The 15,159-nt window shown below is 43.2% G+C and overlaps 1 protein-coding gene across 1 annotated transcript in view; it reads left to right on the plus strand.

Annotated features, from left to right (window-relative positions):
* The window catches only part of TJP1 (tight junction protein 1), a 331,960-nt gene that overhangs the window by 228,590 nt on the left and 88,211 nt on the right, over window positions 1-15,159 (plus strand). Inside the window, exon 4 of the mRNA XM_018560498.1 lies at window positions 13,635-13,691. Within this exon, the coding sequence (XP_018416000.1) occupies window positions 13,635-13,691 (57 nt within the window). The remainder of the gene's footprint in view (window positions 1-13,634; window positions 13,692-15,159) is intronic.

Consider the following 15,159-nt stretch of genomic DNA (forward strand, 5'->3'; position numbering starts at 1 on the left):
TCACGTGGCAAGTGATACGTCTTTCCATGTCGTTCTGTTTTGTTCACTGATGTACAGCAGAAGCGTTAGGCATACAGCCAAACAGAATTTGAGGTGGGAAAACAAACAGCTGAAAATGACACACACTCTGGAAAAGAAATAGTTGGCAGGTGTGATTGGAGCGGACGATATTTCCCACTGGGCTGTTCACACCACAAACATCAAGCTTCCGGATACTACAGAATGGTTTTATAAAGGTTGTAGCATTTGATGATTATGTTATTGTCTTTTGTGCTAGTATGTCACACTATCTGCAGCTGCTTATTGTATTTTAGGTATAATGTTCTGTGAGAACATTCATGGAAGCACTTTTCCTGTTGGAGAAGCTCTAGCAAACATTAAGCCCCCTTCACACTTGAGAATGGGGCTGATCACGAGTCTCATGAATTGCTCCATGAGACTCACGTGAACATCTGCGACGGTAAGGCGCTGTACAAAACAATAACAGCTGCCAGCGCCCAGGGCCATGTACATGTGTTCACGCATGCTGCGATTACCTGCGGACGATCGCCCTTGGACGCAAACAGTCTAACAGGTGAACGCAGCATGTGCGAGTACATGCGATCGTGGGCACTAGCAGCTGCCATTGTACAGCGCTTCCTGCTCGCAGCTGTTCGCATGAGTTGCATAGAGGAATTGATATAAAACAGAAGTCATCGACTTGCGCAACTAGATCGATTGTTTATGGATAGCAACTAGATTGACTGTATATTGATAGTGTCACGGGAGCTCCAGCTAAACCGGTGATTAATCAAGAGAAGATATGTGCACTGATCCTGCAGCCTAGTTAGTTGGATAGGGAGACACCCATGTAACAACACTGTGAAGAAAACATGAAAAACCGGCCCACAGATTTAAGTGCAGTATAAAGTGACTGTTTAATAAAGGTTAAAAGTAATGCACTTACAGGATATTAAAAAACATCTCGCCTGTCACGCATCAGAGGAATGTCCCATCTCAGCTGCTGGTCCGAGATTGTTATCAGGATATGGAGAGAGCAGAGTCCAGTCCAGTCCAGAAAGATTCCAGTCCAGTCCAGAAAGATTCCAGAACACCTGTGCTGGAAGACACAGATCTGATCCAGTGGCTGAGCACTGCGATGGCTGGTTCTCCTCAAGGCGGGGTCACGGCTGCTGAGTACTTCCGGGTCGTCAGGTGCCAGGTGTTGCTACGCAACGCGTTTCAGAGTTTCACCTCGTTTGTCAAGCTTAAGGGTGGAGTGGACAGAGTCCTTTATATAGGGGAAAGGGTGAGCATTGCGCGCTTTGGCACCAACTAGTGGGAGGAAGCCAACAGTGGTAAATTGCTGCCAGGAATGCATCATAAAAGTGATCGGCAATAAAAACATAATAGTAATAATACAAAAAAATATTAAAAATGATCATGATAAAATAACGATACAACTATAACATTTTATAAAAGACCTATACAGAGCAAGAAGAAAATGAGTCAATCGTTGGTGGAATGTTAGTGAGGGGCCGCATGCTCAGCCACTGGATCAGATCTGTGTCTTCCAGCACAGGCGTCCTGGAATCTTTCTGGACTGGACTAGACTCTGCTCTCTCCATATCCTGATAACAATCTTGGACAAGCAGCTGAGATGGGACATTCCTCTGATGCGTGGCAGGCAAGATGTTTTTTAATATCCTGTAAGTGCATTACTTTTAACCTTTATTAAACAGTCACTTTTATACTGAACTTACATCTGTGCGCCGGTTTTTTATGTTTTCTTCATAGAGGAATTGATGAGACTCATGCGATTGTCCCCATTTGCAAATTTGAAGTGAGCAGAACTCCGAGCACAAAAACCTTAATTTAAATATCCTCAATAGCCACAAAGGATATAAACCCACTTTGTGTGCACCATATTATTATTATTTTACAGGATTTATATAGCGTTTACAGTTTGCGCAGCACTTCACAATATAAGGAATACATTACAGTTACAATACAAATCAAGACGATGTTAAAGAGGGCTCTGCCCGCGAGTGCCTTTCCAAGCTGGGATATTACCATAAAAAGTAGCAGTGATATCATCACTACACTACACTACATCATTGCACACTACACTACACTACCACTACAGGCTGCCTGCAGAAAACTACAAAGGGGCGGATACAAGACCAGTCGCCCTGCACTAGAGACAAAGTTTCATGCTGGATTAGTGAATAGATCCTGAAGAAATACACAAAGCACACCAAGATTTAAGCAAGAACACGCATGCCTCTTGTGTTTAGACAATATTTGCTTATCCCGGAGTTCAGCTTTAAGAACATGTGTGGCTAAATCTGATTGCATTGTCTGACACTCAGAGAATCAGATCAGATGGTATGGTTTTATGGCTAGCTTTACACTTGGACTTGAAGTCGTCAGTACTTTCACATAATCAATAGATGATATCGTGCACCCTTGTCAGGTAAAATGTAATGTCATCAATTTTCTCTTGTCTATGTGTGTTCATCCCCACCCATATGTTTTATTAGCAGGAAGAACCGGGTATGTCTTTATATAAGAGAGAGACATTGTAGGATTTTGGACTAACAATCCTTTGATATTGCATGCCCAGTTTTGATTCTCCTCTTCACCCTCTGGGTAGCGCTGAATATATATGTTTCTACACTTGACACTCTGCCTCGGTCAGTTCCTCTTGGTTGCTGGCGGCTGTGTCAACTTTAATTGCATTTGTTCTCATGATGTCTCTATTCAGCTTGAACAGCAAATGTAACAAGTTACTTATTGGAATTATGTGAAAAAAATGTATCTCAGAACATGTGACCTGTCTCGCTCTCAGTGAAGTATGAGCTGGTCAGCAATTTGTAGGTTTTCCCTTTATGAATATATATATGCTCTTCTCATTATAGTAGGGACAATACCGGTTGGTCTTCCGGCTGTTTACATTCAAATTCTTGTTTGAAATGCATGCTCTTGGTTGGCTGTAAAATTTGTAGTTATTTTTTCTCTTACATTAGGGCATACATAAACAGTGAGATTCATTTTTAAAAATGATATTAAATGAAATATATGTAAAAATAATAAAAACATTTTTTTAAAGTCCCCCATCTTGGCTTTCAGAAAATATATAGTGTTTGGGGGCTTGAAGTAATTATCAGGCCTAAAATGTGGATTATAACATGGGTGCAAAAAAATGAAAAAAAGGACTCGGTCATTAAGGGGTTAAAGAAGAACCTTGAGAATGGGAAAAAAACCCCTACTATTTGAGCCCCCTAGACAAAAACGAGAACTTAACCCTTGCAGTGCGGGTTTAGCCCCATTGCAAGGGTACTTTTTGTTTTAATTCCTGGGGTTCTTTAAAGTAGAACTGAAACCAAAACTTTTTTCAATAATTTTGGATAGAGTAAGAGAGGGTTATAACCCCCCTTTTTTGTCATCTATGTCCCATTGGGGAGATTTCAATTCACTTCCTGTCTAATAGCCACAAGAGGAAGTGAAGGAAAACCGTGGTAGTCAGCAGGGTCACCGGAAGAGTTCTCATATGTCGCCATGTTTTATGTTTCACCTGAATATGGGTGTTACATGAAACATGGTATTAAAGGAGAACTGTGGGGTCAGGGCTTTTCCCCATAGTTCTCCTTAGGGTAACGGGAGGACACAAACTAGCGTCCTCCCGTCACCCTAAGCTCAGTATACTGAGATGCCGCAGCTGAAACGGATCCCGACAATTATGTCTGGATCCGCCCAGCTGCACGAGTGACAGCTGGCTCTGCCTATCTAGAGGCAGAGCCAGCTGTACCCGCCCCCTCCCCCGTCCGTTCCGCCAGTCAGGAGGATCGGAGCGGGGAGGGGGGAATCCTGCCACTCCCCTGTCACGGCAGAGAGCTGTGACAGGATCGAGAAGTGAGCGAACGCCGGTATGTTTTCGCTCACTTCCTGATCTACTGAGCCGACCTGTGACAGTCTCATTGTCACAAGTCGGCTAGAACTATGAGGTGAGTGAAAAGCACTCACCTCATAGTTCTCCATTAAAGGTAAACTTTGTCTTTAACAATGTACTGTGAATTTCTCATTTGACTTCTTGCTAGAAACGCAGGGATGCGTCTGACATTAGAAAATACAGTTATACACAGATAACTATTCTGTCCTATTAACCATTTGGCGCACAATGAACATTGCTTTCCTGCCTTATAGAAAACATGAAATTTGTGGAGCTTTTAGTGTTTTCCTGCAGTCGCAGCTTTATTAACTGAAGTGACTTGAACAGGATTTTGCTCGGGCCGCCGTGTTCTAGATGTGTTCTTTAGTAACGCCACTAATTCTAATAATTTGCTGGAAGGCTGATGCATGACATGAGGAATCTGTGGGAGAATTGCATTTTGATGGATGACACCATCCCAGTGGTAGCTCATCCATTTGTCACGAGCTTAAGATCTACCTCTGCAATTTGAAAGAAAGATGAAATCACTTCCAGAACCAGTACATGGCTTCACTGAATTGTATGGACTATGGGTGCCACGTCTATTAGCAATGCAGTTAGTAATCATTTCTGGAATTTGCGTTGTAATTTTTGCTAACATTATGATTCTTTTATTATATTATTGAAATAGATTACTATTTAATGTCTTGTTAATGGTTTCCCTTCAGCCATAATTCTCCTGATGCGTACAAGTCTGTATAATGCAGTATTAGCAAAATGTGCCCATTAATTGAAAACGGTTTGAACTGTATTATTCCTCTGCCTTGCCTTCTGTATCTGAATATTTTCACAAGGCTTTCCTTGACATTTCCATGTCTCTGTCCCACCCCTCCATTTTTAATATCCACCATTGTATTGATTTTCCTCTATGTGCTGCCCTTGATGCTTACGACTATTAAGGAAAAAGTCATAAAACATTATTTAACAGCCTTTTCGTTGTCTTAGAAGTCAGCAATTTACCACGGTATATTTTAAGATGCTAAGATTTTATATTTGATCATTCTAAGAATGAAAGTTTACCTAAACTGTCCGCTGATTTACATTTGTGTTTCCTTGCTGATGTATTATAAATACATAAGGAATCTGTGGCATGCACCTCTTCCTAATATGAAAATCCCTGTTAATCCCTCAAAGCATTTTGTACATTGGTGCAGCATCTCATATGCTGACAGCAGCAGTTTGAGGTCCATAAAACCATCTCACAAACTTGATTAACAATATAATTTACACGCCTGTCACACTAGAATTTTTAAGACTGTGAACTGGTTTTAGACTGATTGGAAAATTGTTTTGCAAGGCTTATGTACTATTCTAAATGGCATATAAGTAACTATTTGTGTTTTAGGCATCCATAGTAATATATCTGTAATACAAGCTATCGTTTTTTGTACATTCAGAACTTGGTGTGTGCTTCATTATTTAAACTCTTGAATGTGTATTTTCTTTTGATGCTGCAACAGATACATACACAGGTTCCCTGGCCTTGTATTCTCCTAACAGCCAGGTAGCTAGTATGCCATAAGGATAGAGGCTTAATCATAGAGCAACCTTTCTCAACATTTTTCAGTCATGAAACCTTTTAAAAGTATGCAAAATTGAGGCACCCCAACCTAAAATGGTGTGTGGGCCCCCCAAATTTAGTACGAGAACCTTATCTTCGAAAGGGATCTGGCATGGGCTTTAAGGAGGGCCCCAAGGCAAAAAAACAAAAAGAGAGGATGCGGAGCTTCCACTTGAAAGCGCTATCCCCCTTTTCACCTCAGAGTCCTGTCCCCCCTTTTCACCTCAGAGTCCCGTCCCCCCTTTTCACCTCAGAGTCCCCCTTCACATCAGAAGCCCCTCTTTCGCAAAAATTTGAAGGCATCCACTTACAATGCCAAAAGGCACCCTGGTTGGGAAAGGCTGCCATAGAAGCATTTTTTTTTTAACTCTTCATGAACCTACGCTTTCATTGCACAGGAACCCATCCCAAATACAGACATAGTGAAGTGCAATTTGATACTTTGGACTCATCATGCCTTTGCCTCTGGGAGTCATGTTAGCCGTGATTCTAGCATTTTGTAGCTTGAAGCTTAAAACTTGGAAACACTGAACACCCAAAATCCCATGCTTTTAAATTGTGCCTGTACACTAAATATTCAGGTGCCTGGAGCTCGAAGGCCTGAAGCTTAGAAACGTACATGATCTACTTCACTTCAAATCAGAATGGGGCTTTATGGCTCCATAGACATTAATGAAGGCACCTGTTAAAAGTAATTTTCAAGGCTAACAGCCATCTCCTTCTACTTGGCTTTCAATTGGCTAAAAAAACCTGAATATGCCCTAAAAAATGCTTCAAAATCGCCTGTAAACACTTACACTCAGGTGTGAATGCAGCCTTAGGATCCTACAATGTCTCATGGGACTTGTAGTTCCACAACAGCTCGAGTGCTGACAATGCCTATCCTTGTTATACTTCTCACATGTCAGCCTTCTGCACTCTCTACTAGGAGCAGCTGTAGTAGACCTACTTGCCTCAGTATCTTTGAAATCCCAGACTGCAATGTAAATGTGAAGCTCTGCCTCTTCCGGATACCTCCATACCTCCCTTACCACAATGCTTTAGGCTCACATTGGGACCAAACACCACCCTGCTGTAGCGTACGTGTTATGGCTTGCTGGGTTATTGAACGGGCTGCTTTAATGCATTGAACATTAAAGCAGAACTCCGACCATATTTTTTCTTAACCCTTCCAGTGGGGCTGCCCCAGCACTGCAAGGGTTAAGTGCTCATTTGTGTCTAGGTGCAAAAAAAATAGGTTATATTCACCAGATACTTGCAGATGGCTGGCAGCTACTCTGGTCCCTAAAGCCTCTCTCCTCCTCCGCTGCTGTCATGGTATGTTGCTCGGCATCCTCACATCCTAGACACTGTGTATAGAGTGTGATGACATAGGGGCTTTAGACCAGAGCAGGGAGAGAGAGGCTAATAGCAACTCGACTTCAAGGATCGGGAAAATAACTTTTTTTTTTTTTGGCACCTGGACAAACGAGCACTTAAACCTTGCAGTGCGTGGGTAGCCCCACTTCAGGGGTTATGAACCAATTTCCCCAGAGCTCTGCTTTAATGTATATGTGTTAAAGGCACCACAAAGATGTAAGTGGATCCTTAGGTCAGAATACTTTCCAAATTTATTACACAAAAGTTGTAAGACTGCAAGGCCAGAAGACTACAGCAAGAGTTGTCAGACTGCAAGGCCAGAAGACTACAGCAAGAGTTGTAAGACTACAAGGCCAGAAGACTACAGCAAGAGTTGTCAGACTGCAAGGCCAAAAGATTACAGCAAGAGTTGTCAGACTGCAAGGCCAGAAGACTACATCAAGAGTTGTAAGACTACAAGGCCAGAAGACTACAGCAAGAGTTGTCAGACTGCAAGGCCAGAAGACTACAGCAAGAGTTGTAAGACTGCAAGGCCAGAAGATTTTAGCAGGGGTAGTAAGCTAGTGAATGACCTGGTTGACCACAATCCAGCCAAAAATTAAATTCTTCGTTTTGGTAGACTTCATAATTTGCGTCTCCAGTTGTGAGTTGAAGCGGTAATTTCTAATCGCATTTATTTTGCTAATACAACTCTTTCTGTGTCGGTGTTTGACCTTGATATGCTGCCCTACTTTCATTAATGTGGATTACCAGACATGGTAAGGGAGATTTTTAGCCATAGATGTCTATTAGGAATTAATCCCGCTGTCAGTCTGCTTTTTAGACCTTATGAGCTTGTTAAGCGTATTAAGGAAATGTGCATTTTTAGGAGTAATTGGTATACACCATAGGAAACGACGGGTCTATTACATCTGTGTAAACTATAATATTATAATTCTGTTACCGAGATGGGATTCTGTGACATTTGAATAGCCGGCCCGGGCATCCATGTCTTCAATAAAGCTGGCTACACACATTGCAATCTAATTGTTCCTACCCCTTTTAGATGTACCAACAACTATGTAGTGCAAGTCCTGCCGGAATGAGTATGCTGTATATTGAATAGATTGTTTCATTGTGGCCTTACACTGCAGGGCTTTGGTAAAAATAAGATGGTTCAGAGATTTCACAATGAATTAGTTGACTTTGTGGTAGATGAGCCCCATACAATTCTATGGGGCTCTACTTTGCAGGCTTGACCAGGAGAAAGAGAGGACTTGCAGTGTGGGGTATAAACAAATACAAGAAGCCACAGGCATTGAATCCCAAAGTATGCATCTGTGGGGAGGGGACAAAAAGGATAAGTTCCCCTTTGTTGGTCAATTCCAGTTTAGAGGGTTGGCCATACAGTCTATCAATGTAAACTGCTTTATCTATCTGCAGTGGATGGAATTTGTAATGAAATGCTATAGGACACGTGTTTTAGCAGAATTTGTACAGATACTGCATGTACTATTTTTTGCATTTTTCTCTTATGCAAAACTATGTGCTATAGATATGGATAAGCTATGTGCGGCCATCTTCGGGAGGGGGGACGACGATGTGAGTCCCTGTTCCTGCAGCCTCCTGGCATATGTGACAAGCATATCCAAGATGGTAGCAGGGACAGTCATTCTTGTATATGAGAGAAAGTGGGAAGCAGTGGACAAAGAGTTAAAAAAATTCAATACATTCTTTTTGTGGGTGGGGGGCGCAACTGCAGGGAGCTAAAGTGGACCTGGGTAGGGTAGGTCGATTTTAATGCTACTGGCCTGTTCAGATCAACAGAGGTGATTAATTGCAGTTTTTCTATTGATACACCTTAATTTTCCTATTGTATTGGTTGACTGAAGGTTTTGGTCTTTTGGGGAAAATCAATATGTTTTGTGTGGATTAGCCATAACAGCCCGCAAGTCACAGCATACAATATTGGGGCAAAGATTGTGAGCAATGTTAAAAACCAACTCCATTTTTTTGGCAGAAAAGGACAGCATGATTCCCCGAGCTGCACTACTTCAGCACAGCCATGAGTGGGGATCTCCCCCTCTCCCTGCCACACAGGGGATGCATTGAAACTAACATGTCTGACATCTGTAAAACCAACAACGTGTGTGCATTGTATGCTGTGAACTTCATTTTACTGTCATTGTGATTGTCTACGTTTGATTTAATCTGGTTTGTTGGGCGACTTAACAAATGTTCTATTTTGTAAGTGGAATGTGCTGGTCTTGCTTTATTCTAACTGCATTGCTGTATTGTACGCTAGCCAATTAAATTATGACAGCAGATAGAGGAAAATACCTGGGCTCAGCCAGTGAGGAGGCGGTAGATCCATGCTCACCACTTTATGTACTGGAGGAGGGGGGAGCCATTTTAAACTTCAGTAGGGTCACTACACTCGGATATAACTGACGCAGGCACTCCCCTACCATTGAGCATTTCCCTGGTCCTGTCACTGCGTACCATTTGGAGTATATTACATCCTCCATGTCAAGGCCTATACCATTCCTGTTTATACAAGTTGCTGAAGGCTGCTTCAAGTGTCTGTAAACCCCACCAATGAACGTAAACTATTTGCTTCCCTTTGTTTTGTTTAAATATACCATGGGGAGCATTTTGTTATATCTGCTCAATGCTGTAAGTGGCAAAATACCTAGAAATAGAAATCTATACATAGAAATGTAGTGTGCTCGTAACTTTGTGTGCTCTCTACTGACTGTCATCAGTTAACGTTGTTCACAGTTCTCTCTGTGGACTACAGAACTCTTCCCTTGTGTATTATAGAGACAAGGATAGGGAAGGTGCTCTGCAATCTTAACACATTTCCAGTCCTCGGGTGGCAAAGCTGCTCCTTCATGGATGCAGTGAGTGAGCATTGACACCCATGGACAGGAAGTGGCAGGATTAAAGTGTATGTCCAGTTAAATCTTTTTTGTTAGGCTTGGTTTGGATAGAGTGGGGAAGGGCTTGGACCCGCCAGGTTTACACTTTATTTAGACATATTTGAATTTTGATCTGTCTTACCTAAAAAGTATTGTAACTCTGCCCACATGAGGGTTATACCATTTCATGCTAAAGTAAACGTGTCTTGAGATAAACATGAAGGCTGACATTTGTATCCTCTCCTTCTGAAAATGCTAGTTGTCTGGATTACCTAGAACAAATATGCATTGCCTTGCATCCTACATTTCCTGACCTACATACTTGTTCCTGGTCTGCAGCACAGAACATATTGAAGATAGGGGTCAGAATAGCAGCCAGGTAACTATCAGTTTCAGGAGGAGATCAGCAATGATAGCCATATATTTCTATTCTGGCGACGTACTAATGTCTCAGTGGCCAGTTGTCACTTGGCAGGAAGAAAATGGGCATTTTACTGATTGGTGGGGAAGCAGAGAGAAAGAGAGTATATATAAGGAGGGGTCCAGGCATTGGAGTAAAATTGATGCTTTGTCCTGCATGGGTTCACTTCAAGGCTGGATTCACACCTATGTATTTATGTCCCGATGTGCTTTCCACTGAAAACACATCAAAACGTATCTTAATATGCCTCCGCTTTTTAACGAGCATTGCAGTTGACATTGTATAGAATGTGAATGTGCTCCTATCACCACCTGTGCAGAGAATGACAGGAGCCTGATATAAAACAAATTCAAATACATGTTCTTGTATGTAAAGATATATTTATATTAAGAGGAATACAAAGCTTAACATAGAAGAGTGATGGCAGAAAAGGATCCAGAGGCTCATTGAGTCTGCCCTTTTTTTTAATGCTTTGGGTTTATAGATCTCTGTTTGCCCCAACCATGTTTAAACTCACTTACTGCTGACTGACTCACTACCCTAGAAGTCTGTTCCAAGTATCAACTACTCTTTCAGAAAGCTAATACTTTCTAAGGTTAGTTTTGAACATATACACTCACTGGCCACTTTATTAGGTGCACCTTGCCAGTACCGGGTTGGACCCCCTTTTGCCTTCAGAACTGCCTTAATTCTCCGTGGCATAGATTCAACAAGGTGTTGGAAACATTCCTCAGAGATTTTGGTCCATGTTAACATGATAGCATCACGGGCCCAAAGTGTGCCAAGAAAATATCCCCCACACCATTACACCACCAGCCTGAATCATTGATACAAGGCAGGATGGATCCATGCTTTCATGTTGTTTACGCCAAATTCTGACCCTACCATCTGAATGTCGCAGCTGAAATCGTGACTCATCAGACCAGACAACGTTTTTCCAATCTTCTTTTGTCCAATTTTGGTGAGCCTGTGCGAATTGTAGCCTCTGTTGCCTGTTCTTAGCTGACAGGTGTAGCACTCGGTGTGGTCTTCTGCCGCTGTAGCCCATCTGCTTCAAGGTTTGACGTGTTGTGCGTTCAGAGATGCTCTTCTGCATACCTTGGATGTAACGAGTGGTTATTAGAGTTACTGTTGCCTTTCTATCATCTCAAACCAGTCTGCCCACAGACTGTTTGTGTCTAGGGGCGATCATCTGCAGGTAATAGCAGCATGTGGGACTATATGCGAGCAGGCCCTGGTACCTGACGTTGCGTTGTATAGCGCTTCCTGTCCGCAGCTGTTCAGTGCAACTCATCAATCGGTTCCATTTGTTAGTGTGAATGGAGCTTGAGCTGGCTGGGGATTGGCTGATCATTGCAGGCAGTGTAGCGCCACAAAATATTATTATGGGTTTCCTCCGTATTCCAGCAACTTTTTGGTGTTTGAAAAGTTTTGTCAGTAGATGCCGAGTTAAAGTTTGTCTAAAGCGAATGCTTTTTTCATTTTTTTTTTTTTACTTTGGATGGTGTGTTTGTTATCTGTGGTCACAAAGCCCGTCTGTTGTTTATTACTCTCTATGGTCATAGATCCCCTAGTAGGTGTGTATTGCTCTCTATGGTCATAAGGACTAAGCTGAGGGAAAACACAGAATTTGAAGCTGTAAAAAAAACAGAGTGTGGTGAAACCCTGACATATAAGACCCTGTTTTTTTTCACTGTCTGTGTACCATAGGGGAGATTTCCCTTCACTTCCTGTCACAAAGACACAAGAATTCTCTAAAAGTGGGGAATTTCTATCCTAAACAGCAATCCCAATTGGAAGATTTCCTCTGAGCTCTTGTTCTGGAGAGAAGGGTAACATTTTGGATTTCCCTCACTCAATGGGGAGAATAATTCCCCTCACGTAACACACGGGCTCTCATGGGTGAGGACAATCTCCCATTATACAGGTGTCAGTGTAACACATCTGTCCCCTGACCTGACAACAGGTTTTGTCTTCAGATGTTATTCGGGTGACTGGAGATTTACATAGAGCAGAATGACTACCTCATGAACTCCAGGGACACGTCCGGACCCTAAGTTGTCCCTGGAAATGAAGGACAGGACATAAAGCTGTTGATAGATATTCGGGTCGGAGGTAAAGTTGTGAAGACATGCGGGGTGAGCCGCCTCCCCCCTCCCGTACAACGCCTGGCACGGGCTGTACGCAAAGCTTCCTCAATGGGCACCGTGCCCTCTCCAGGAATGGTGGTGGGCGGGGCGAGCAGGGGGAAGGGGGCTCGGTGAAACTGCCTTGCGTGCGACGTCATCAATTTTTGCGACAAGACGCTCTGACGTTGCGGCGGCGGGCGGAGCGAAGGGAAAGTTCCGCCTCTTCCAAAGTGCTCGTAGATAGTTAACCATTGGTGGGCGGACTGTCCGGCGCCGGGAAGTTTATGGCTTTCCTGCTCTGTACACAGAGCCCGGTCACCGGAGAGAGCGGTGATTCCGTTCCGCTTACTCTCTGTATACAAACGCTTTCTTCCTGGTGTTTTGTTGTTATTGTTAGAGGGTGGTTCTTATGAGAGGCGGCGCCACGCCCCCGGACCCTCCCCGGCTACGCCCAGTCCAGAGTGAGCGATCTATCAGCCCAGCATAGAACATACGTCGCTGTGTTCGCAGTGCACACCGTTATCAGGAGCCGGGCGGCGCTGTGTCCAATCCCGGGGGACATTCGGTGTTCGGGAGCGGGGGCTGTGTGCCTCCCCGGCCTAAGATGACAAGGGTGAGGCATAGAGTCCTGCTCCTGTCTGATAGGCCAGCCACCATCACTTACTAAAGGCTGAGCAACCTGTAGCTTCCAGACTAAGAGGAACTACGAATCCTAGCGTGCCCAGCCTATGGGAGCCCTGGATCTACTCTATGTGGAGAGCAACAGGATGTCTGAGCATGATGGGGGATTCATCAGTGCAGGGGAGTTTTAATAGAGAGGTGATAGATGAATGCTGGAGGGATTTAAGAATGTTGGAGGGATTAATGAACGCTGGGGGGATCTAACAATGTTGGGGTGGTTGATGATGAATGTTGGAGGGATTGATTTAAAGTTGGGGTGGTTGATGATGAATGCTGGGGGGGATTTAAGAATTTTGGGGTGGTTGATGATGAATATTGGAGGGATTGATGAAAGTTGTGGTGTTAGATGATAAATGCTGGGGGGAATTGATGAATATGAATGATGATATATAATAAGTGTGTTACTTTTTGTGTTTACAGTCAGAGATCACATCTTGTATCATCACATGTGTAGATGTTGTATACTTTGCAGGGTTCTCCTGACTTCCAGGTCTATGCTGATTTGAGATGTGCTGGACGTGGAGGATGAGCCCCCTGTGTGTATTGTTTATATTGTTATGAATGTGTTCTCGGTTGTAGTAACTCATCATTTCTCTCTCTCTTTATTCCTCAGAATACTGTAATGGAAGAGACTGCAATATGGGAGCAGCAGACAGTGACTCTCCACAGGGTAAGCCAGCCACGAGTTAATCACTCAGGATACCGACTGCCGACAGAACAATAGACAAAAGCCAGATGTCAGGAAGCCAAAGAGAAGGAAATCGGTTTTGTCATTTTCCTTTTGTCAGAATTAGTTGTAAACTTTGAACTCATTGTCGCGTTGTTTTAGCAGTGTGCATTTGGAATCTTATGAAGTTGGCTTATGCCAGTGGTGTGCTCAGCATTACACTTTTTTCTTATTGCTGAATGTTCCGATTCTTGTTTGTGGTGATTGCCTTTTATTATTTTTGATGTATTTGCCAAGTGGATGAGCAGACTTCGTTAAGCTGGACATACAGAAGTAGATTTCCGCTGTTAAAGGAGAACTATGAGGTGAGTGCTTTTCACTCACCTCATAATTCTAGCACTGCAGGCTTCATGAAAGAAATCTGATTCCCCCATGCAAGCTAAACAGTGTGGATGGAGGAACCTTCCCTGGCCAGGTCATTGTATTCTAACATCCGGCCTGAACTTTGACAGCAGCTGATTGGCAGTCACTGATCACTCAACAGTTTTCAACTTGGCTCCTTTGACAAAAGTTCATCGAGTAGTCAAGTTTTGTTGAGCTGGCCAGGTCCACCCACTGCTAGAATTTTGTCTGATTCCTGGGAATCAGCCAAAATTCTAAAGGTGCCCATACACTGTACGATTATCGTACGAGAATCGCGTGGAATACCGCGGTCGTATGAGAATCGCAAAGTTTATGGAAGGCGTGTGACTGTTTTTACTGTACGATCGGACGTCTTCCGTCGAACGGGCCGGTGTGTGTACGCGCACACTGCCCGTTCAGCATTGCAGTCATCGGAAGCCCGCCCCCCTGAGGATCGCAAGTACGATCTGCCTGTCAAGATGGGCAGATCGTACGTTTTTTAAATTACTTTACAACCCTCGCAAGACAAAAGTGTATGGCCACCTTAAGAGTGTATGGTCAGCTTAAGCTTCCACTTTGAAAAACATCAGATTTTTAAAAAAGTTTTGTCTGCTGCATACTTTGTATTAGAATGCGACTACTGCTGTTTTAGTCTTTACTGCACGTTTGTTGTCTATTTAATGCATAGACATCGTGATAGTTTTATAAACTTGTCCAGTTTATAGAAGACTATACATCTATGTGGCTACTATATGCAGTGACCTGTGTTTTTCTGCACAAGTTATCAGTAGGACAAACAAAAGTTTTCTATGTGGCCTCACTACCTGGTTACATGACATGTTTACTAGGACCAGGCACTGTCACAGGGGAGCAGATCACATGCGCCCTCATACCCAGATGAGCTTGGTATTCTTTCTGACTAAAGAACAACAGTCATCACTGGGGGAAATAGAAAAAAGTGTTTTTATTTCTATGTGGCTTGTTTACAACACTGGTGTACTGTGTGGTGCAGAAAAACTCATCATGTCTGGGATGGTACCGGAGGTTACCCCAGGGCAGCACACTGCAC

Source organism: Nanorana parkeri, unplaced genomic scaffold (genome assembly GCF_000935625.1).
Source record: "Nanorana parkeri isolate BGI_ZX_2015 unplaced genomic scaffold, ASM93562v1 scaffold459, whole genome shotgun sequence".
Classification (NCBI taxonomy): domain Eukaryota; kingdom Metazoa; phylum Chordata; class Amphibia; order Anura; family Dicroglossidae; genus Nanorana; species Nanorana parkeri.